We start from the raw sequence: 22,785 nt of genomic DNA, 5'->3' as shown, positions 1-22,785 counted from the left end.
CAGCGGTCTGGGACATTTGGCCTTGGATCTTTGGGTGACCATCCTCCAAGACTTCAGGACAGGCAACAACGGAAAGAGGGCAAGCAGAGACTGATAGCCAAGTTTGGTACCCATGCGAATGGCCTCAACCGGGACCTTGAGCTCATGATACCCTACAGGTGACCCCACTGCGCTGCATACACAATCATACACACACATTCATGCAAACCCTCTCTCATACGCTCATACACTCCCTCTCAAAGACTTATACCCCTTTACACTCACACACATACACACACTCTCTCACAGACACTCATTACCCCCCCCCCTCCCCCCGCGCGCACGCGCGCGCACACACACACAAGTTTGTGCGGTGAATTTGTACTTGCAGAATTACATTTTATTTTGCTCAAAAACTGTATGAATCCATGTAAGATTCTGTAAATCCCCTTTTTAGATTAGAATCAATCTGAACATTGGGGCATAGACAACCTCACACAGGCACCCCACACCCTCAATGCATTATCTGGGCCGGCTCGGCACCTATTGTTAAAGTTCACTTGATAATGTAATTTTAAAAAAGTTCTGGGATTTACATATGAAAGAACTAAAACCAACATGCCCATTCTAAAAGCTGAGAGACTTAACAAAAAAAATCAAGGACTTTTTTAATATATAATTTCAGTTACATCACACTGTAAACTTGTGCTATAAATTCTATGTCTTACGATCTTATACTCCACAACCACCTGATGAAAGAACAGCGCTCCGAAAGCTAGTGCTTCCAAATAAACCTGTTGGACTATAACCTGGTGTTGTGTGTTTTTAACTTTGTACACCCCAGTCCAACACCGGCACTGCCAAATCATCCATTCCCTTCATATTTCTTCAATGTCCAATCCATATTCCCCCATGCTCACTCATGCAGTTTCCACAACAGACAGGACTCATGAGTCTTATAATAACACAGGGGAACCTGAGATTTTTTACAAAAAATATCAAAATAACAGTCATTCAAGCTTCACAGGAAAAAGAACCCTCCTAGGAGCTTATAAAACTGTTAATCTAAACTAAAATCATAGTCCTCCTGACAGCTGTGTTATTGATTCCTGCAGTGCTGAATCAATTAATTGTGTTTGGAGCTCAGCCAAATATTCATAAGGAAATTCCAATGCCAAGCTATGTCAACTAAACCTCTCCTGCTTCAAAGGCTAAAGAGATGGATGACATGTCAATCAATGAAAATATCAAAACTTTAATCAAGCTGCAGAGATCAAGACACAATTGACACAGTGAAATATGAATCTCAGTACTGTTCAATGCAGAAAGATCATTTCATCTACTGGATAAATAAATCTGAAAACTTTTCTATTTTCATAATACTAACAAATTTAATGAGGACGCTGGTTAACTCAGATGGCCGCTCTCTGATCCAGTGTAACATCAACAGCTTGAGTGTAATTCCTTTACCAGATGAGGTTACCATGAAGGGCTCTCCTTTTCAATCTCTCTCCTTGCCTGAGGCATGGTGGCCCTCAGGTTAAACCATGACCAGTTGTGTTTCGCTCTAATGAGAGAGTACCTGTATGGTCTGGTAAGAACTATAGTGACTACCTAAAATTTAACCATCATTTTCCTTTTCTAAACAAAGCCATATCATCAAGCATTGCATTAAAAAACGTTCTTAACACTTCAGCCTCCACAGCCCTCTACAGAAATGAGTTCCACACATTCACTTCCCTCTGGTTGAAGAAATTCCTCCTGATCTCAGTTCTTCACATGATGCAGGTTTAGTGTATTTGGCTAGCAAAATGCAATCCTGGGTCTTTGACTATGCAGCAAAAGCCAGGGGTCCTAGCTTAGGAATTCGCCACCTTTAGTCATAGCCATTACCCTCTTTTAAAGGGGCATGTGGAAGGTTACTCTCTTATAAGATACTGATCAAACCTCCGAAGAACCAGTGCAGCCCAACAGAACTTCAGGACCATATCCCAATGGGACCATATCCCATGTCCCAAGGAAACTAAATGTATTTCTATGCAATAAAATAAAAAGAATCATAGAATCCCTACAGTGTGGAAACAGGCCCTTTAGCCCAACAAGTCCACACTGGCCCAGATCCATTCCCCACCCAGTAACCAAGTAACCCACCCAGACCCATTCCCCTGCCCTATTATTCTACCCTGCCGAAAGCACCGAACCTACACATCCCTGAACACTATGGTCAATTTAGCATAGCCAATCCACCTAACCTGCACATCTTTGAATTGGCCAAAATCTCTAGACAAAGGAAGAAAGAACTGTCCATACAACTGTCTTTTAGATTAGATTAGATTAGATTAGATTAGATTAGATTAGATTAGATTACTTAAAGTGTGGAAACAGGCCCTTCGGCCCAACAAGTCCACACCGCCCCGCCGAAGCGCAACCCACCCATACCCCTACATTTACCCCTTACCTAACACTACGGGCAATTTAGCATGGCCAATTCACCTGACCTGCACATCTTTGGACTGTGGGAGGAAACCAGAGCACCCGGAGGAAACCCACGCAGACACGGGGAGAATGTGCAAACTCCACACAGTCAGTCGCCTGAGGCGATTAATGAGTACCTCTCTGTGTGGCTGCATCAAGCTATGCATACACCTTCAGTACACAAGCATCACGCTAAGTGTTACAGAGGATGCTGGAGATCTGACAAACAAAAAACAGAAAATTACTGGAGAAACTCATAGACATAGCAGCATTTGTGGAGAGAAAGCAGAGTTAACATTTTGTGTCCAGTGACCCTTCTTCAGTTCAGGAATAAGAGACCGTCGAGATTGTTTGGACAGCATGCTTTAGCTTGTGGGCATAAGTGTTGAGGGGGGTTGGGGGGAGGGGGGAGGTGGTTTGGAGGAGGATATAAGGTGGCTTGTTTTGGCATGAAGAGTGTGCAGCAGTGAGGACTGGGAGAATGCTTCAAGTTGAATGTTTATTTTTAAACTTTGGACACAGTTCCTAGATCCCTGGGGCATGCTTTCCACCAAGCCTTCCTCTGCCATTGGCATCCTGCTTAGTTCTTCCGGAGGTGGCGTGGGTGGGGGCACCAGTCAAACTCCCTCCACCAGCCATTTTAAAAGGCCATGTTTGCAAAGCTGGGAATTCACTTGTCACTGCAGGTGCAACCCGAGAAGCAAACTTTCAGGGTACAGTCTGCATGAAGAGACCTTGTGGCCTGTGCCAAAGGGCAATTTTTTAAAACAAGGGCAAAAAATTATGAATAATTCTGACATACTGCTTTCACTGTAGAACTCATTGCTTCTATACAGTCTATGGTGGGTGAATGAGCACACAAGTGCTATAGCCTGGCACAGGGTCATGAGGGGCATAGCTTGGCATGGAAGATATTACTCAGGGTGGCAACGGAGACACATGAGGTGGCATGTATGGGGCATGCGAAGAATGCAGATGGTAACTATAGGTCCTTACATGTTTGTCCTGCAGCATCAAAACGGTCCATTTAACAGCCCCTCACCTCAGCGCTTGATATCTCAGGAATCTGCCAATCTGCACTCATCAGTAGCCCTGTCCCCCAACTCTGGGCATTGAGATCACACTCCTGGAGCCACTTTCTCCCAAGATGGGCACATGCAGCCAGGCAATTGCCCAACTCCCACTAGCCCCCCACCTCGAGGATGAACGTTCAGGCTGAGATCACTCTAACCAACAGGGAATCTAGTCTGAAAGCACTGAAGCTGATTATATATTCTGTGCTGGCATATCAGCCAATTCAGACAGAACATGGGTCTGTCACACAGCACAAACCTGGGGCCTTTTCAATCCTCTCACTAAAATGTTCACTGCTGCTTTTTGTTCCCAAATCCAAGACCAGCTCAGCACGTTATCTATTTACAAACTGGATTTTGCATACTGGAGCACACTGCTTAAATTCCAGATCCTTTTTCAGTTTGTATCCTGTATCAACCAAGGCCAAAAGAAAATTGAAGAGGTCTTTTGTCATTTTCTTCAAATGAGAAAACTGCAAAAAAAACCTCAATGTTCACTGTTGCTATGCCTACAACAGCATGTGTAACTACAATGACCATCAAAACCTTTCCATTACAACATCATAGCAGCAGCTAAAAGGGGATGGAAATTGGTTTAATGGGTTTTCTACCCATTAATCTCTACTATAATAGAAATAACAAACCAGTTCTGATTCATCATTTGCCCATTTTTATACTGATGTCTCTCAGGGTAGGACTACATCATGTTATAAACATCGCAGTGGTGTGACACATCAGACAATTGAAAAGACGCTGTTGGTTTGCGAGTACAGTTCTCCATTGACAGTAGGTAGGATTATCTCAATCAATCACATAACATCAGGTTATAGTGCAGCAGGTTTATTTTGGAGTGCCGCTCCTTCATCAGGTGGCTATGGATGTTATGATCAAGCTCACAGAATTTATAGTCAAAGGAACCCAATGTCATGGAGATGTGATACAGTAAACAATCTTACATTAAAACTTTCATCTTTTTTAATGGGATGTGTTGGTTTCTATTCTTTGAGATGTAAATCCCAGAACTTCTTTTAAATTACATTCTCAAGATAGCTCAGCTTTTCTAACAATAGGTGTGAAGTCTGTCTGTGTCCCAATGCTACATCAAACTGACAAACCCTCTGTATAGTTTTAGAATTTTATATGGATTCATGCAGTTTTTGAGCAAAATAAAATGCAAAAACAAATTCACCCCATAAGCTTATATGCGTGTGCATGTAGGAGCTTCCAAAAAACCTGTTGGACTACAACCTGGGTGTTGTGTGATTTTTTAATTTGTCCACCACAGTCCAACACCAGCACCTGCAAATCATCTTAATCAAACAGTTTATTTTTACATTCTGGCTCAATAAACCATGGAAACTTCAGTTTGGACGATAGGAACAAATGGAAGTTCACCAACACAAATGGTGATGATCAAAGAAAGGTTAACGTCACTTTCCTAATTAAATTTTAGGAAGATTAAAAATGCCTACAAATGATTAGAATTTGATGAATAAATAGGCTGGTTAAGATTGTTACAACTATTCAACTGCAGGAGATGAAACTGCACAATCACTACAGCCTGAACCCCTGCACAGTACAGTGAGTAAGTTATATCAGCCATGATTGCCTAATGACCCAGTTCTGCAGCTCAAAATGAGAATAGTCATTTTATATACAATAAATAAAGTGCTATGCTAAATTTAAAAAGACGTGTTAAAATTAAAATTTATATAGTCAGAGCTTAAAGGTTTTGAGAAGATAAACAGATCTGAACAGATGAAGTCACAAGCAAACATATAGAGCAGTCACTCTCACCTCACCTCAGGAATGCAGTTCTTTTGTCCATGTTTGGACAAAAAGGTTATGATGGGTTCTTGAACCAAACCCAAACTGAGTGTTGGTGAGCCCTTCAAATCTGCTAATTAATTGCCACTTGGTAGCGCGATCAATGACAGCTTCCATCCTTTTGCTGACGATTGAGACTGAATTGTTGGGAACAGTAATTTGTTGACATGGGTTTATCATGATGGTTGTAGGCTTGGCAACCTGGACAATTATCTACATTGTTGAGTAACTGCCTGTAATATAGCTGTAGTTTGGCTAAGCAAGAGAGTTTCGTATATAGCGGAACCTTGTAAGATACTAAATAGATTCTCTACAGTGTGGCAGCAGGCTATTTAGCCCATTAAGTCCCCTCCGACCTTCCAAAGAGCATCCCACCCAGACCCATCCCTCCCCTGATCATATACCTGTAGCCCTGCATTGCCCATGGCTCATCCACCTCACCTGCACACCCCTGGGACATTATGGGCAATTTAGTACGGCCAATCCGCCTTACCTGCACATCTTTGAAATGTGGGAGGCAACTGGAGTCATCAGACTCAAATGGTAACTTTGCTTTCTTCCCACAGACACTGCCAAACCTGTTTTATATTATATCAGAGCAATATACTCAAATTCCAAAGACTCTTTTTCTTGCAGTACCTTTAATATTCTGTCTAAGCTTGTCTTAGTTTCCTATTTATGCAAATCATTTACCGCTCAGGACTGAGCAAAATATAAAATAATTAACCAGCTATTTGAAAAATTGAGAGAAATATAAGAAATAATGCATATCCTGTGATTTTGATCACTTTAACCCTTTGCTGATGTGAATGTGATTGAAAATAGCAGAATGTACGTAGACATGTTTACTGCAATCTTGCATTATCCTTTGTGCTCCATCCATAAACTGATGTGAGACAATTTCTTTATATTTCTTTAAGAGACATTTCTTTCAGATTGTTAAACAATTGATACTTTTAACTTAAGACCAAAAAACTTCCAAAAACACCGTGCACAGATTTTTAGATGAAAACATGCTGTACCTGTAGTGTCTCTGAAGTCTTGTTAGTCTGATCAGTCAGTGAAAGGTGGGGTTGCACTGATAATGGTTTCTTATGTGATTGGCTGTTCAGAAATAGGACAGTAAATTTCTCAGAAGCCAGACCATTGGCTCCAACCGTTTGGATACTGACTTGAAATGGCACACTCAGGTCAAGATCTTCCAACAGGATCTGGAACGTATGAAAGAAGCAATTTCATTTAAAAGTCAATTACCAGACTACTGCCTTTGAAGTGGAGATGAAAAATTCCCTCAACTTTTCTCTGACATTTTCTAATAACTGATTTAGCTAAAATAATTCATCAAGGACTAGTTATAGATTTTTCACAGTGCAGAAACTGTTGGTGACAGTTAGGACCATTTTTTCCTGATGATGTTTACACTTCAGTCAATTATCCCAAACTCATCTTGGGGCCTGTTAGTCATCTGAGGTAAATTTAAAGTCAAAAACTTGGATGTTTAACTGAAGATAACTTGCAGTTCTCAAAGTGGAGAGACAGTTAAATAATGTGTCTCATATTAGAATTGATTTAGTCTTGGAGCTAAATATAGCACAGGATTTGCCTGTGCACAATGCTAATTTGGCTGCATTTGCAGTGATCGGCTGTGATTTATCAATATCTCCATGCTCCCATGGCAACGCCTGCATTACATAAATGAAAATGTAGTAAGCTGACTTCATTTACCCTAAATTGCAGAAGATCAGGTGATCATATGGTAATGTACAAGATTAATATGCTTATATAGCTTAATCTAGACTGGGAAAAACATGAGCTTTTGTTTCATCTTAACTACAAAATTAAAAGAACAAGATATCATGCTATCTGTGTTAGACCTACAGGGCAGAATCTCTTTTTTTGACAGGTGAATTGAGAGTCAGGATAAGGCGATAGAATATAAAGAGTAAGAAAAACTAGTGAGTCATTCACAGAAAATAAACAGAATACCTAATAATGTAGTGAAACAAATTACTGCAAGGGCAATTTTGCTACACTTAAGAAGAATTTTCTGTAAACATGCAGGACAGAATTCACTTGGCTATTAGCCAGCTTATTTCCTTCATTGGTATCAAACTTGGTGAGTCTCAATCACAATTTAAATATGCCAGCTAGCATAGGGAAATATGAAATGGAGCAATATCACATTCCTGAAGCTGATTTAAAGATTCACATGTGAGGTTCCATGAATGATAAGCTCAGAAACTTTTCCAGAGAATCAGCTGGTTGCCTACAGAGGGATCAAGCAAACGATAAAGCTACATTTGCAAATGGAAAACTCATTTATTATTTGGAATCAAGCATCAGCTTCTGAAGTCCCAGGATTCCCACAATTGTAGAGAATAGTGGAAGACACCAATGGACTGCACACACATACATTGAGCATGGTCATCACTCGCCGACAGCAAAGTCAAAAGTTATCTTGTGAGAAGGACGCTCTGGAATACCCATCAGGGCAAATCTCTCAAACCTATCTCAATCAGCATGTCAGCTTTGGCCAGCCATCTAACAAAAGTTAGATGTTACATCACTCCATGACTTGCTCACTAAGGGTGGCACAGTGGCTCAGTGGTTAGCACTGCTGCCTCACAGCACCAGGATTCGATTCCAGCCTTGGGCAGACTGTCTGTGTGGAGTTTGCACATTCTCCCCGTGTCTGTGTGGGTTTCCTCCGAATGCCCCGGTTTCCTCTCACAGTCCAAAGATGTGCAGGTTAGGTGGATTGACCATGCTAAATTGCCCATAGTGTTAGGTGCATTAGTCAGAGGGAAATGGGTTTGGCTGAGTTACTCTTTAGAGGGTCGGTGTGGACTTGTTAGGCCACAGAGCCTGTTTCCACATTGTAGGGAATCTAACCCTGGCCAGATTTTCACCCAGGTCAGAAAGGCTCTCCAACATGGTGAAAGTAGCCCACAGTTGCAATTGTGGCTCTGAACTCAACACTTCTCATTTCTATGGGAGTGGGGATGAGGCTGTTGAGCTTCACACAGATGTAATTCTATTTAAATCCCACTTGGGAAGAGTCATAAATGTGGAATCCAGACTTCTTGCAGTACATTTCTTCAGGATAGTTAGGGTTCCCTTTGGAAAGTTGAAGTCTCCCTCTGGATATACTTTCTGGGGAAGAAGGCATCAGGTATCCTTTAATGATGGAGTCAGAAAGTCTTTCAGTAGGGGATAGTCATGTACCCTTTGAGATGGTTAGCTGCAGAGAACATTGTCCGTAAGAAATACATAAATCAGTTGGAAGTGTCAGAATTGTCAAGGATCTAATTGGGGTGGCATGGTGGCTCAGTGGTTAGCACTGCTGCCTCACAGCATCAGGGACCAAGGTTTGATTCTAGCCTCAGGTGACTATCTCTGTAGAGTTTGCACATTCTCCCTGTGTATTCATGGATGTCTTCCAGATGCTCCGATTTCCTTACAAGTCCATAGATGTCCAAGTTAAGTGGATTGGCCATGCTAAATTGTCCATAGTGCCCAGGGATATACATGCTAGGTGTTTTAGTTATGGGAAATGCAGAATTACAGGGAATAAAGTTGGGGGAGGGTGTTAATGGGTTTGGGTGGGATGCGCTTCAGAGGGTCGGTGAGGAATTGATGGGCTGAATGGCCTGCTTCCGTACTGCAAAAATTCTATGACCTGTCAAGTAGTGTCAAATATATCTAGACTCGTCAAGAAACTTCACGAACTGTCAATGTGTCAAGATTGTCCAAAATCTATTAAGATGTGTCAAGATCTATCAAGAAGGGCTAAGAAATGTCAATATTGGGAAGTAGTGTTAAAGCCATTCAAGACCGATCAAAATGAATTTTAATGAATGAGTGTTTTAATCAAGAAATTGCAGTGTGTAATATAGACCTTATGTTTTTCTCCTGTACGCAAGGTACTTGTGGATACTAAGTAAGTTGATTTCATAGGTGGAGGAGGCAAGCGTGGTACATGGGTGTAGGTAATACGTTAGCATAGGGGGCATGGGGATGGGCAGAGGGGCATAAGGTGAAAGTCAGGATATGAAGGGCCATGGGAGTAGGCAAAGGTGTTAGGTAGTAAGAGGAGTCATGGGGATACATTTAGAGGGCATAAGATAGCATCAGGTGCATGAATGGGAATGGGGCAGTGCCAGATGGTAAGGGAACTTTGCCGGGTGAGTATATAATGAACTATTTTAATTTTTGGGCATAGAGCTGGAGCCTTGAGGCATGCTTTGTGCCTGGCCCACCTTGGCACCTGGCAACCTCTTCAGCTCTTCATCAGTCATTTGACCTGACTTCAAATCCAGCCTAAACCTCCCAATGCTTGCACAAACCTCTCCCCAATGGCACGCAAACCCCCATGTCAGGCTGAAAGCAAGATATGTGGGCAACCACTATTTTTTAAAATGGCTGGTTTCATGGAGCTTGGAATTCTTAGAAACAATGGATGGTCGCTCTACTTCAGCCTTTCCCACTGGGTTCCCAATCATTTCATGCGATCCTAGACTATTTCTTATGGCCTTGACAGTCAGCATAGAGCAGTATTGGTTGAATTTGAGTTGAAATCTAGCCAACCCTTGTAGAAAGCTTGGGCAGATTGCAAAATCAGAACAATTGTTAAGGATGTGGCATCAACATCAAGTAAGGGGTAAAGATTACTGTCTGGGGTTTACTGTTAGCTTACACAAATGCCTCTAGCTGACTGGTTCATCTTTGAAATACATTAAATGGTCTAAAATGTGTTGTATTTGCATGGTATGTGGGAATTAGTCTACCACAGAAAGTTAGGGAATGTCCATTTCAGTTTAAGTACCCTTTTAATAATGCAATATGTATTAACTATTGCCAGTCAACGTCTTTGTCTCTGAAAATTAACGAGTGCTCAGTCCCATTCTTCAGGTTTAACTCTTGTGCAAATATACCAATACAATTTCCTTATTGTTTCTGTCTTTCCCTCCTCTCTCTCTGTTAATTCCATCTTTCTTTGTCTCTGTTCATTTCTCTTGCTTGCCTGATTTTGACAATATAATCACACACTTTATTTTGCGCTACTCCTCAGTCCTTGCTCTGTTAGTGTCATTCAAACTGATGGTTTAAGGAGATATAGAATTCTCTTCACTCAGGGAAGGCCTGTTTTCCCTTTTCACAATGTTTATTTTAAAACCTCAAGCATTTTTAACAAGTTTTGAGAAGAGTTTTAGCTCAGGTTGAGGTTCTGGATGTAATTTGCTCGCTGAGCTGGAAGTTTCATTTTCAGATGTTTCGGCACAGAGGCTCACTGAAGATGTTACCTAGTATGGTGACGAAACGTCTGAAAATGAACCTTCCAGCTCAGCAAGCAAACCCACATCACACACTTTTATTTATTAGAAAGTACAATTGTGGAAAACACAAATAGAACTAATTGAAGAACATTGACCCGTAAGGATAGATCCAAGATTCAAAGCAGTAAGTTAAATCAGAAGGCTCTGGTCCCCAAAATTTTGTAAGCATAAGTAACTCAATAAGACAAGAGGAAGATTACAGTTAATGGTGAAACCGGCATAAGATCTGGCTCTAGTGGTAGCGTTATCAATACAGACTGATGGTTTGACCATCTAATTGTAATGAATCCCTATATAATCTTGCCTTTCGTTGAATCAGCTGGAGAAGTCACAAGCATTTCTTTTGACAATACCAGAATGCATTTTCACCAAATTTTAGTAAAACAAAAAAAAAATCACTGTAAATAAATGGAAGAGGGCAATTCTGATTAACAGTGAGCTAATCTTTATTCTACTTCAGGAAATTACAGTGCAATAATTTTGGATTTCAAGAGCCTATAATAGATCACAAAATATTGACATTTTATGAACTATAAGGCATCTACTTATAATGATTTTGCCAATTTCTGTCAATTATTTTTAGATATACTTTTAGAATTTCTGTGGTAATTATCAATCTATGTTTCAGTCATAGTTTCAATGGAAAATTATTGGATTTGTTTCAGGATGTTATTGGACCGAGTAGTGCCTGAAAATCTAATTGATTTCTTGGCTAGTTGTTTGTAATAAAAATTGATCCATTTGTTTCTGTGGTCTGTTCTAAGAGGCATGTTGATAAACTTCAATAGCAAGCCATCAGATTTTCCCTTATATTGAAAAAAACTGGCTTCCCCTGAAAGGCTGGAGGATTTTTTCAAAATTCCCACCCAGAAAAAGAGGACACTAGGAATACAACACTTGCGATCCTATTAGGGAACTTTCATTCTCAGAACTGAAAAAAGTGATACCAAAAAATTTCAAGTTTTAAACAAAAGTGAATATTGCTGTCTATGTAAAAATACATACAGCAAATATCACTGATCAAAAAACATAGTTAATGAAGATACATGATATAAATCCAGTTCTATGTTTACTTTCCTAAACTACACCCCCACCACCCCTACATGGTTCTCCACAGTACTACTACATCTTGAAGGCTATTTCTTTTCTTCTGGAACCAACCCAAAGGGATACCACAGCTTTCCGAAATTCACTTTAATTCTATTTAGCATTCTGACTACTCTCCGAGGTACAAGATTTTCATGGGAATCCTTACATTAGCATTTTCTGAACAGACCCTTCAACTCTCATTCAAAACTTCAAAATTGTGGACTCCTCAGTTCGAGTGCAGGGCCTCTTTGTATGGATATTTATTAACTTAAAAATTAAGAACAGCCTAGTTTCTAGTGGCACTATGTTTCTCATCCCACAGCTATTCTCAACTCCTCATCCATGACCCTTGCTGACTGACCCGCCCTACAAATACACATACACATACACACACACACATATTAAAACAAAGGAACCATTATATCCACTGCAGTTCATCTTCGTGGCAATATGACACGCTTTGGCATGCTCCAAATAGATTCACATGTATAAAATAATCTTTAATGGATATAATTGCCCTTTCTTCAGATATACTGGCACCACCAACAAACATTCTTGCTTATAACCTGTTCATTGTTTCTGTTGAAAATTATATTAATAATTTAAGTCATAAATTGAAATAATTGTAGACATTATGACTCAATCCAATGGATCATCTATTGTGTAAGGTTCTCACATTATTAATTCTAATCTAAAGGAGTAAGCTTTCAAATCTAATTAACCTAAACGTGTTTACATCAGAGTTGTTACTTCTTTCCAGTTTAATGCTTCCACTTATCTATTTCTTTAATATCCAATTGTCATACTAAAAGTTATTCTTTAAAATATATAAATTATTAAATTAGATATTCTCAACACTCTGTGGAACCATTCATTGGACCTTTTGAAAAATTTCCCAATTTCTCACATGGCCAGTCCGATCTGTGTATGTTGAAAGAGCTTTTCTTACTATTTTTGCAAGTAACAGCAATTTCCAGCCCCCTTCTACCTCCCACCTATGCCCACCATTGCTACAGGTGACAACATAAGAAATGCAGCAGGATCTATTCCATGAGTAGATCATGGCTAATTTTCTACTTCAGCAACAGCTTCCTCCACCATTGCTTATTCACTGATTCTACGTACTGATCAGTCTCAGCCCTGAACAGATAGGATGACTAAATCATTCTTGGCTCTCTCTGACAGAGATTTCAAAGTATGCTTATGGTGAAGTTGGTGAATATTGCTGGCGGTGGAATGGGATGCCCATCAAAAGGGCTACTTTGTCCTCAATAATGTCAAGCTTCTCGAGAGTTGTTGGAGCTGCACTTATCCAAACAGCTGGACAACATTCTATCACACTCCTGACTTCTAACTTGGTCGATGATGGACAGGCGTTTGGTAGATAGGGGATGAGTTATTCATCACAGTATTTCTAGCCTCTGACCTGTTCTTGTAGCCACAGTATTTATATCGCTAGTCTATTTCATTTGTAGCCAATAATAACTCTCAAGATGTTGTTAGTAATGAATTTAGCAAAGGTACTGCCAGTAAACTTCAAGAAGTGATGGTTAGTCTATTTTTTGTTAGAGATGATCATTGTCTGGCACTGTGTGGCATGAATGTTACTTGCTACTTATCAGCCCAAGTCACAGGTTCTCAGTACCTATGCAGTTGTGAATGAAGCTAAACATTGTGCAATACTTAGTGAATATCCCCGATCCCTTGATCCTATGATGGAGGTAGTATCAGTGATGAAGCAGCTGAAGATGGCTGGACCCAGAACCCTATCCTGAGGAGCTCCTGCAATAGGGCTGAAATGACTGACCTCTTAACTTTCTGCTAGATATGACTCCATCCAGCACAGAGGAAACCCCCATCCCCCCCAAACCCAATTCCCATTGAGTCCAGTTTTTTTCCAGGGCTCCTTTAGTCAAATGCAACCAACTTGTCTACCTGCGATTCCAGCATCTGCAGTTTTTTTGTCACTAACTAATTCTGTTCAGATCAATCATTCTCACTTCAGCTCTTTTGTCCATGTTGGACCAAGACTGAGGTCAGCAGTTCATTAGCCCTGCCGGAATCTAAACTGAACATCACTGAGCAGGTTACCTCTTTGACAATGTTGCTTGACAGTACTGTTGATTACCCCTTCTATTACTTTGCTTATGACGCACAGTGCACTGTAATTGGCTGGGATACGATTATCCTGCTTTTTAAGCAAAAGTGAGGACTGCAGACGCTGGAAACAAGAGTTTAGATCAGAGTGGTGCTGGAAAAGCACAGCAGGTCAGGCAGCATCTGAGGAGCAGGAAAATCGACGTTTCGGGCAAAAGCCCTTCATCAGGAATAGAAGCAGGGAGCTTCCAGGGTGGAGAGTTAAATGTAGGGGGGACTGGGAGAAGGTAGCAAAGAATAAAATAGGTGAATGGGGGTGGGGATGGACGTGATTGGTCAGAGAGGAGGGTGGGGGAAGGTAGCAAAGAGTTCTTTGCTACCTTCTCCCCAGCTCCACCCTCCTTTTATCTCTCCACTCTGGAGGCTCCCAGCCTCTATTCCTGATGAAGGATTTTTGCCCGAAACATCGATTTTCCTGCTCCGTGGATGCTGCCTTCCCCTGATGTGCTTTTCCAGCAACACACTCTCAACTCTGATCTCCAGCATCTGCAGATTCACTGTCTCCTCCTTCAAGGAGATTGTGCCCATACACATTCAAAAACAGCTGTTTGATAGGATGATCACATAAGTCATAATCTCACTCATCTTGATTTCACAAATTGAATATGCAAAATAATTTTGGCAACATTCTCACATGAAATATTTAATGTTGAAAAAAAGAGACAATACCCTAAGAGACATGGCATCAAAGTAGACATATACAGCACATTCTTACCTTTGTGCAGGCTGATCCCATTATCGACTTGTAAAACTCGCCATCAATGAATATCTGTCAAATTAGATAAATTAAAAGGTTTGCAAATAAATTCAAAAGTTAGAGGTTCTGGTAGAGACAGGTTAAGGGGTAGCCTGCTCTCATGTTTTGCCCATCTGAAATGTAAATATAACAAGAACACAAGCCTTATATTTATTCCCCATTTGGAATTCAGCCATGGATCGCAATGTTTTTTTATGAATCTCATGAAAGGCAATATTTAAACCAAGGCATGGGGAGAGTCTCGACACCTACATGTTACATACAGCAAGCCTTCCTGACGACAAACACCCTGATGACTTTTGAACCCTTCCAATATCCACACAGACTCTCCTCCCTCAGGACATTGGTTGCAACCTTGCCCTACTCTACCTCATCTTTACATCTAGAAGAACACTAAAAATTGGACCCAGACTAGACATGTTGTCCCTTGAACCTTGATTCAATCACAGCAGAGCTTCTACAACAACATTATTTTCTCACTTACTCCCCATATTCCTTAATTTATTGAGGAAAAACTGTTCATGTTAACCTTTATTAAGTTAAATGAAGGAACATGCTTCTAAGGAATTCCAACGATTCACAACTCGCAGAGTGAAGCAATTTCCCTTAGTTTCAATCCTAAATAATTAACCCTTTGTCCTGAGACTGTGCCCCCTGCGTTTACATTCACTTGCCTGAGATTAATTGATGCAAAAATCTTGGAGAAAGTGACAAACAAACGTTTTGACAGTATTTTTGGCTTGTCTAATTTGCTGCCATTTATCTAACTCTAGCAGGCACGTGCAAACCCCTGAACAAGCAGCAAGGGGAGCTCTTCAAATCCCTTGAGAGTTCCTTCAATTTTAGATTGGGAAAAGGACCTACCTCAGTCAAATCCATCGAACTCAGCACCGCCTTCCTAACCTGCAATCTTCTTCCTGACCTCTCCGCCCCCACCCCAGTCTGACCTATCACCCTCACCTTGACCTCTTTCCACCTATCGCATTTCCGACGCCCCTCCCCCAAGTCCCTCCTCCCTACCTTTTATCTTAGCCCGCTGGACAAACTTTCCTCATTCCTGAAGAAGGGCTTATGCCTGAAACGTCGATTCTCCTGTTCCCTGGATGCTGCCTGACCTGCTGCGCTTTTCCAGCAACACATTTTCAGCTCTGATCTCCAGCATGTGCAGACCCCACTTTCTTCCCAAAAGGACCTACCTGCCTTACAATACTTAATAAATACTGTGAAATTGTTCACTGTACTGTAATCAATTAAAAAGGATGCCACTTGGATAAACTAAAAACAAGTTGTGAGGTTCATTGGAAGTACAAGTTGGCATAAGTCTATATCTTTAACAGATAACAGAAGAAAATTCTAAAAGGAGTACAAGGAAGAAACTTGGAGCAATGACAGTCATTCAATTGAACTGTCTCATTAATTGTATGAAACACATTGGCAACTACTCGTACACTGGCAACTGTTGTCCAACTCTCTGAACAATAAATCACCTCCATTAAATGAATGGTGTCCCTTCAGTAAGACCATAAAGCATTGGAACAAAAGTAGGCCATTCAGCCCATCAAGTCTGCTCTACTATTCAATGGGAGCATGGCTGATCTGGTAATTCTGAACTCCACTTTCCTACTATTTCCATATAACCCCTCAATTCCCTTACTGGTTAAAAATCTGTCCATCTTAGCTTTAAATCTACTGAATGACCCAGCTTCAACAACCTTCTGTAGTAAACAATTCTCAGGGAAGAAATTCCTCCTCATTTGTGTCTTAAATATGCAACCCCTTATTGTGAGATAATGCCCTCAGGCACTAGACTATCCCATAAGGGGAAATAACCTTTTGGTATCTTCCTTGTCAAGTCTCCTAAGAGTCTTGTACATTTTGATAAGGTCACCTCTCATTCTTCAAAATTTCAATGAACCCACCAACTTGCTCAGGAATTATATCAAGGTAATACTCAACTCTTGAGATCTATGGAATATTTGATTAGATTGCTAACTGAGCCATCACTCCTATGTATCACTTTCTGTACAGAAGTTATAGAATGGACAACTAATAGAATTTAATATAAAGCTGGTGTTTTCAGGGCTACGGGAAAAGGGTACTTTGTTTTAATCTGAAGAGAAGCCGGTATTGAACGTAAGTTGGTAACACATAAAAACACAAAACTCCCAAAACGAAAGCAAGACCAAAAGGATCACTGGTCTCATTTAAATTGGAATTAAATCACTAATTTAGAAGCTGCCCAGAATATGAGATTCATTTCAGCTTTGGAAGTCGGACAGGCAAGTGTAAAGTAAGTCAGCTTGTTCCTCTTTCTATGTAGGTGGTGCCCCTACCAGAGAATCCAAAATGCTGTTGTTATAAGCAGTGAACAGTACAGTACCTTAAACCGGAGGTGATTCGGTTATTCTTACTGACTTTGCTTTTTTTTTACCTAATAAACCCAAAGGCGGTCTGCTCTTTTTCTCTTTGAAACCTCTTAAGTCGATCTTTTGTTCAGCAAATTCGGTATAGTATTAGTGTACTTAGTCTCTATTATACCCGATAACCTTGAATGAATGTTCCATTGCTGCATCCATTTTCATCCATGACAGGTTTCTCCCAAATTATCAGCAGGCCGTTCTGTCCAACGGGGCCATTAATATGGAGTGAAGTAACTGGGGCGGGGGGCTCTGGGGAAAAGAAACACCAAGATGAAAGTTATGAATGAAACAAAGTCTTTGCACACAAGAAAATACTTCTGGACACAAGCGTCTCAGCAGAAAAGTACCATCCTTCTTCCACACAGTGAGACTTTTTTTAAAAAGCACCCATGTGATCAAAAATGGTGCGAGACTGCACAACGCTGAGATGCAGAGGGATCAGATTGTTGTGGTGCATAAATCACAAAAGGTTCAAATGAAGGTACAACAAGTAATCAGGAATGTTCATAGAATATTATCTTTGACTGTGAGAAAAACTGAATTCAAAATTAAAGTGTTTATGCTTTGGTTATACAGGGTACTGGTAAGACCTGGAGGATTGGAATACTGTGTATTGTACTTTTTTAAGGAAGGATGTCAAAGTCTTAGAAGCTATTGAGCCAAGGTTGACTAGCCTAACACCTAGAATGGAAGTATTCTCTTTTGACAAAAATTGGACAGGCTAGGCTTATCTCTGCTGAAGCTCAGAAGATTATGAAGCAGCTTGTTGAGGTTGAACAGGAGAAAGTGAGGACTGCAGATCCTGGAGATTAGAGTCGAAAAGTGTGGCGCTGGAAAAGCACAGCAAGTCAGGCAGCATCTGAGAAGCAGAAGGGTCAACGCTCCGGGCATAAGCCCTTCATCAGGAATAAGGGGGTGGGGTTGAGAGATAAATGAAGGGGGTGGAGCTAGGGGAAAGGTAATTTGGAAGACAATAGGTAGAAGCAGGTGGGGGACTGATGGTGATAGATCACTGCGGAGGGTGGAGCAGAAAGGTGGGAAGGAAGCTGGACAGGTGGGACAGTTGAAGCGGGCGGTGCCGAGTTGGATGGTTGGATCTGCAATGAGATAGGGGAGGGGAGATGAGGAAACTGGTGAAATCGATGTTGATGCCATGTAGTTGAAGGGTCCCAAGGCGGAAGATGAGGTACTCTTCCTCCACGCATCAGGAGGCTAGGATTTGGCAGTGGAAGAGACCCAGGACTTTCATGTCCTTGGCAGAATGGGAGGGGGAGTTGAAGTGGTTGGCTACAGGGCAGTGGGGTTGTTTGGTGGGGTATGTCCCAGAGATGTTCTCTGAAACATTTCACGAGTTGGCATTCTGTCTCGCCAATGTAGAGGACACCACATTGAGAGCAATGGACACAGTAGATAAGGTGTTTGGATGTACAGGAAAATCTCTGCCAAATGTGGAAGGATCATTTGGGGCCTTGGATGGAGATGAGGGGAGGTGTGGGCACAGGTTTTCCACCTCTTGTGGTGGCAAGGGAAGCTGCTGGGAGTCGGGGTTGGGTAGGTGGTGGTGGGTGGGGGCGAGGGTTGTATAAGACCTTGGTGAGGTCTCTTCTAGGATACTGTATCCAGTTCTGGTCACCCTGTTATGGGAAGGATATAATTAGGAAGATTTGGAAGAGATTTACCAAGATGATGCCAGGATTGGAGGGTGTAGTTGTGGGGAGAGGCTGGATAGGCTGGGACCTTTTTCACTGGAGCATAGGAGGTTGAAGGATGATCCTATAGAGGTTTTCAAAATCACGAGGGATATAAACAAGGTGAATGGTTCATGTGTTTTCCCTCGGGTGGGGCATATTTTTAAGGTGAGAGGAGAAAGGTTTAAAAAAGACATGAGGGGCAATTTCATTTCACACAAAGCGTAGTTCATGTGTAGAATGAACATCGAGAGGAAGTGGTGGATTTGGGTTAGTTACAACGCTTAAAAACCACTTGGATAAGTACAAGAATAAAAAATGTTTGGAGGGATATCTGCCAAGTGCAGGCAGGTAGGCCTAGTTTAGTTTGGGATTATGGTCAGCATAATCTGTTTCTCTGCTGTATGACTCTATGACTAAACTGAAACATACAAGATCCTGAGGGTGCTTGATGAGGTACATGCAGAAAGATGTTTCCTTTGTTGGGAGGATGTAAAACTGGTGAGGCATTGTTTAAAATTAGGGGGTTGCCCTTTTAGGGCATAGATAAGGAGATTTTTATTTCTGTCACAGGGTTGGGAGTCTTTGGAAATCTCTTGTAAACTTAGGAGTAGAGTAGGCCATTCAGCCTGTTCTGCCATTCAATGAGATCATGGCTAGTATGTGACCTAACTCCATAACCTTGTCTTTGGTCCCATATCCTTTCATCCCTTTGCTCCCTTTGCTAAACAAAACTCTATCTGTCATAGATTTAAAATTAACAGCTAATCCAGCATCCACTGCAGATTATGGAAGAGCGTCCCAAACATCTGTATGCATGGAAATGCTTCCTAACATCTCTCCTGAACAGCCTGGCCCTCAAAAAGGGGTGAAACAGGTTCTTTGAATATTTTTAAGGAAGATATGGATACATTCTTGACAAGCAAGTGAGTGAAAGATTCAGGGTTAGGCAGGAATGTAGAGTAATCAGGCCAGCCATGAAGTTATTGAATAGCAGAGGAAGCTGAAGGGGCCAAGTGGCTGACTTGTACTTCCAATTCATACTCAGTCAGTATTTATTGGCAAGGGTTACATGTTTCAAGTTGGGGCATAGCATGAAACCTTTTGTTTAAACACCATCTTGACTGTGCTTTGTTAACACTGTTCGCTCAGTCAATTTAGAGTCATAGAGTTGTACAGCACTGAAACAGACCCTTCGGTCCAACTCATCCATACTAACCAGATATTCTACATTAACCAAATCCCATTTGCCAGCATTGGCGCATATCCTTCTAAACCCTTCCTATTCATGTACCCATTTAGATGCCTTTTAAATGCTGTAATTTTACCAGCCTCCACCACTTCCTGTGGCAAAGTTGCCCCTTCGGTTCCTTTTAAATCTTTCCCCCTGCACCTTAAACCTATACCATCTATTTTTCTCCTCCCCTATCCTGGGAAAAGACCTTGGCTATTCACCCTATCAATGTCCCTCATGATTTTATAAACTTCCATAAGGTCACCCCTAAACGTCCAATGCTCCAGGGAAAGTAATCCCAGCCTCTCGCTACAGTTCAAACCTTGCAACCTTGGCAACATCCTTGTAAATCTTTTATGAACTGTTTCAAGTTTAACAACATCCTTCCTGTTGAAGGGAGACCAGAATTGAATGCAGTATTCCAAGTGGCCTCACCAATGTCCTGTATAGCTACAATATGACCTCCCAAGTCCTATACTCACTGCACTAACCAATAAAGGCAAATGTACCAAAAGCCTTCTTCATTACTGTCTCATTGTGACTCTACTTTCAAGAAACTATGAATCTGCATCCCAAGGTCTAGACCTTGCCATTAAGTGTATAAGTCCTGCCCTGATTTACCCCAACAAAATGCAGCACCTCATATTATCTTGCATCATTTTATCCAGTTAAATAATAATAAAATGGAAGTTAAGTTAATTAATGGATTCTAACACCAACCTAGATGGATGAGGGGACCTAGCTTTCATAGCTCTGCTGTGTAACTGTGCCACTACAACATCCACTTGTTCCATACACATGTATAGTCTTATGACTGCCCACCATGGGAAAGGGTCATCCAGCAGTGCATTCCCACTTCTCATTCCCTCACTCTACTACACACAAGTTTTGAAAACAAAGCCTCATCCTGAGCATCAAGTTGCCCCCCCCAGTATGGGGTTTTCCTTCTTCTAGCTGGGATATAAATTCATTGATGTTTAGGTTACCACAATTTACCTCTGCCAGCGCAACAGCTTCCTGTAATATACTGGATTATTCATGAGCATACCAATACAGAAACAGAAACTCCAACTGTAGAATCCCCAGCTTAGTCCAAACTCCTGGGTCACTACAGCAAGCATAAGAGATAGAGAGAGGTTCTACCTTTGTATAATCTATAGGAAAATCTCAAATTAGTAAAAATTGACTACAACAATCTTTCCAAAATTTTACTTCACGAATATTTGGGTCATGTTCCTTAAGAAGTCCCAACATTTGAAATATTAACAATGTACTCACTTATTTACATCTAATAAGCTCTTTTGCATGAATAATTTGCCTTTAGAAACAAGCAAAATCTCTTGACTTTCTCTGCTTGTTATCTAGGTCTTTAATTGATCCACAATCACAATGTTGCCATAGGGCAAGAGGTAGAACTTTGAATATTGGCAAGACTGTCTGTCAGAACCAAAGTATTGTATATTGCATTAGAAGATTGTAATGATGCAATATAAGTCAATATATGGAGCTGTTTACTGAATACTAATTTGTGAAACTGTTAACTACTAAGTTATTTATGAAACACTATAATTATTCAAGGAGAAATCTTTATTAAAACGTTAGAGGGAATGAATATTTTGTGTCAATTATAACAAATTAATTACCTTGGGCCATCGTTGATCGTTTCCCATCCTGCAATTCAGCTGCTGCCCTCTGTTTGATGTTATGACCTTTAAGAGTTGACACCATTCTCTCTGACAGACCACTTCTTGTTGTCACTTCTGGAAGTGCGCTGCTTGTACTTTCACCAGAGTTCAATATACTTTTCTGGTCACCTCTATCATTGCAAGCCCATCCATAAGAGATCTCACAGCCGTCCCGTGGGGTCCAGTGAAATTGCTCAGCAGATTCAGGGTGATGTCCTTCCTCCTGCCCTTTTCCTGTGGTTTTCCCACATGCCTCAAAGTTGAAGTTTTCCATGTTATCATGTGACCTTGATAGAAAAGACTGAGGTGCATCTTTGTGGCTCACGCAAGGAATAGACAGCAAATTGTAATCTGCATTAGAATTTGCTACAGAAGGTGCTACCTACAGAGACAAAATAGATAAAATATCAACCTTTAATCCTTCATTAATACCTCTACTAAACAACTTCCTAAAGATACCAACAGCAAAACACTAGATAATGCCTCAATAGTATTATGCATTTTGAGATGCAGTTTAAAGGTAATTTGCTAACATTGATTACTATAGTTTATGCAATGCATTCTGTGCCTGTGGAAAATTAGAAGGAGTTGTCTTCCTCTGAGCAGCATATTGACCCAAACATAATTAGTTACATTAATTACATTAACTTCTTTAAACCTTTTACAGTGTATGATTGATAAGGGACTTTATTCATCTAATTTTGTCTTACTTTTTCTTATGGCATCTTGAAAAACTCAAAATTGCTCCCAGTTATATTCCCTGATATTGCAACACTTCCATTAACTACCCTCAAGCACAAAGTTCAAATAACTGGTGGCTTCTGTTATGTCCATAATTTGTGCATCTGTCTCTACTAATTCGGATCACTCCTGCTCTTAAACCTCTGAATATATCAGCCACACCTCTTCCACTAAATAAGTCTCTTGCCTTTTCCTCAGTTTGTCCTCTTTCAGCCCTCTTCAAATCCATCAGATCCATTAAAACCACACACGGAGCCAGTTTGAACATGTAAGTATTATTTCCGTTTCTCTTCACAGATGCTGCCTGACCTCCTGAATGCTTCC

The 22,785-nt window shown here is 40.9% G+C and overlaps 1 protein-coding gene across 1 annotated transcript in view; it reads right to left on the bottom strand.

The window, feature by feature from the left end:
• The window catches only part of LOC122539251, an 85,887-nt gene that overhangs the window by 18,025 nt on the left and 45,077 nt on the right, over nt 1-22,785 (bottom strand). Inside the window, exons 9-12 of the mRNA XM_043673953.1 lie at nt 21,679-22,102; nt 17,232-17,362; nt 14,652-14,705; nt 6,377-6,565 (exon numbers count right to left, since the gene is read on the bottom strand). Of these exons, the coding sequence (XP_043529888.1) occupies nt 6,377-6,565; nt 14,652-14,705; nt 17,232-17,362; nt 21,679-22,102 (798 nt within the window). The remainder of the gene's footprint in view (nt 1-6,376; nt 6,566-14,651; nt 14,706-17,231; nt 17,363-21,678; nt 22,103-22,785) is intronic.

The sequence above is a fragment of the Chiloscyllium plagiosum genome, chromosome 32 (genome assembly GCF_004010195.1).
Source record: "Chiloscyllium plagiosum isolate BGI_BamShark_2017 chromosome 32, ASM401019v2, whole genome shotgun sequence".
NCBI lineage: Eukaryota > Metazoa > Chordata > Chondrichthyes > Orectolobiformes > Hemiscylliidae > Chiloscyllium > Chiloscyllium plagiosum.
Note: the sequence above shows the minus strand (reverse complement) of the source record. Positions and strands in the feature narration are given on the sequence as shown.